Source organism: Aedes albopictus, chromosome 3, assembly GCF_035046485.1.
Source record: "Aedes albopictus strain Foshan chromosome 3, AalbF5, whole genome shotgun sequence".
Taxonomy (NCBI): Eukaryota; Metazoa; Arthropoda; class Insecta; order Diptera; family Culicidae; genus Aedes; species Aedes albopictus.
This window is the reverse complement of record NC_085138.1, coordinates 375145112-375147171: the sequence shown is the minus strand read 5'-3', so window position 1 is coordinate 375147171 and position 2060 is coordinate 375145112. Positions and strand designations below refer to the sequence as shown.

The 2060-nt window shown below is 42.1% G+C and overlaps 1 protein-coding gene across 1 annotated transcript; it reads left to right on the top strand.

The window, feature by feature from the left end:
* The first annotated feature begins 402 nt into the window (after positions 1–402).
* LOC109409856 (myosin-M heavy chain) lies at positions 403–1479 on the top strand. The gene has a single exon (XM_019683358.3). It carries the CDS (start codon positions 685–687, stop codon positions 1219–1221), a length of 537 nt encoding a protein of 178 aa, XP_019538903.3. The 5' UTR covers positions 403–684; the 3' UTR covers positions 1222–1479.
* The last annotated feature ends 581 nt before the right edge of the window (positions 1480–2060 follow it).

The following is a 2060-nucleotide window of genomic DNA, read 5'->3' as shown; positions in this document are numbered from 1 at the left end:
CTTATGTGTCGATATTTTTTACGTCTCAATCAGAATGGACATAAGTGTTCTGACTCTAATAAAGTATGCTTCAATCGTTCCATTTATCAAGTCGAAACCAGATCACGTGGTAACTGCTTCCCATGACAATCGTAAGGATGCAGAAGTGATCTCGGTCTCTAATAGCAACGCATGGCATATAAATATTCCTTCCCTTCCCCGATGTTCGCAATGGTACAGACGATTTACTTTCTCTAAGAATTAATGAGTCACTTTTCTTTTTCTCGAATTAGTAATAATTGTAAGAAAAATGGTCCATCAAGGGTTAACCCCCCAAATGATAATGATTTCATTGAGCTACTTCGAATCGAACCCAACTGTCTCTGGACGCTCCATTGTTGTTGATAATAGTGTGAATGTAAAGAGATGCTGATGCCGTCGTCAGAATTATCAATCAAAGCGGCGTAGTCCGTGTCGGTCGGTCGGCCGGCTAGCCCGAGTCGTTTGGAACCAGAACTCTAATCACCATCCGTGTGGTGATGATGGTCGTACGTAGCTAATAATTCTTCGATCGGTGGTGGCGAACTTGTAATCAGTATTGCGCGAATTTGCATCCCGGTTGGATCATCCTTCCGCCGTCAGAACGTGAATTTCGGGGCAAAAAAAAAGCCGGTGAAGATCCCCAAGCTCTTCTACTAATCCAGCATGGTGACGATAAAAAACGACATCGAGAGCAGCAGTGGACAGTTCATTCCAACGTCAGCCCACCCAGTCAAGGATGTGAATCTCAAACGGCAAGAAGGCGAGCAGCCGCGTCGACGGTCGTACCGTTGCGTAACGATAGTCTCGGTGGCCGTCCTGGTGCTCATGGGCCTCGGAGTTGGAAGTGTCCTGCACTTCGGAAAAGCCTTGAACCGAGGCCCGAGGCCTACTACCACAACCACTACCACTACTACTACTACTTCCACTACCACAGCCCAACCGGTAGAACCATCTACGTCGCCTCCGACTTTCACCGATCCGTACGATGACGACGGACCGGAGACAGCCGTCGATCCGACAGATGATGATGAGTTCGACATTGATGGACCGGAGGTGTCGGTGGTGGTTTCTGCCACAAGCGACGACCACGGTACCAAAGTGACGACGTCGTGGGGCAGGCTGTTCAGCAGCGACGAAGGAAGCGGTTCGGACGACTATTATGACGAAGACGCTAGTGGCGATTATGGGATGGTGCTCTGAGTGATGTATGAAGTGAGCAATGAGAAAGTCACGTGTAGTTGAAGGCTATGCTGAAATCTCTGAGTGATAATGGTTTATTGCTGAGAGGAGCGGTGTTTTACTGTGAGATGATAGCGTATACAGTTAGGATTAGTGATGTATTTATTTTATACGCCATAGATCTTCTAAAAGGAAGATAAGTGATTTGAAGAACTTTTGATAACAAGATATTTTGTTCTATAAATAAAGTGTTTTGTAGTAGAACTTTCCATCCGTTGATTTGTATGAGTTTTTTTTATTTTAAAAAATCATCCTAATATATTGAGTAAACTGTCGGGATTCTGTGGAACAGTAATGACCATAACAATAGGAATTCTCTCTTGATAAATTTTGTTAAAAAATGGAAAAAAAATAAATGTAACTTCTGATTACATTCATAAAAAATGGTTCTGATCAAGGATAGCATACCTATTATGTGCAGCTACTACCTTAAATACTTCATTAAATCGGTTCAGTGTTAGCGGAAATATTGTCAGTAACATAAAAAATGTGGTTTTGGTTGGTTTGGGCATCCATTAAAAAAATTGTTAGGTTATAATTTTGTTGTAAACTCGTAAAAACGTCTGAAAATTTGACTCGTAGGTCTTAGCATCAATTAAGTGGTGGAATATTTTATCAAATTCGATTTGACGAACGCCATATGTGTGAAAGCTATCGAAAGTTATACGGTATCGGACAATAAAGAGGCACTAAAGCCGTTTTCCCATACAAACTAGACAACTTCAGATAGCCACATCTGAGTTATTTCTGAACCGATTGTTTTCATTTTTCTGTGACGAACTACAACACATTTGAATTTT

Coding starts and splice junctions, on each gene's coding strand:
- LOC109409856 (XM_019683358.3), top strand. CDS start 685: ATGGTGACGATAAAAAACGACATCGAGAGCAGCAGTGGACAGTTCATT.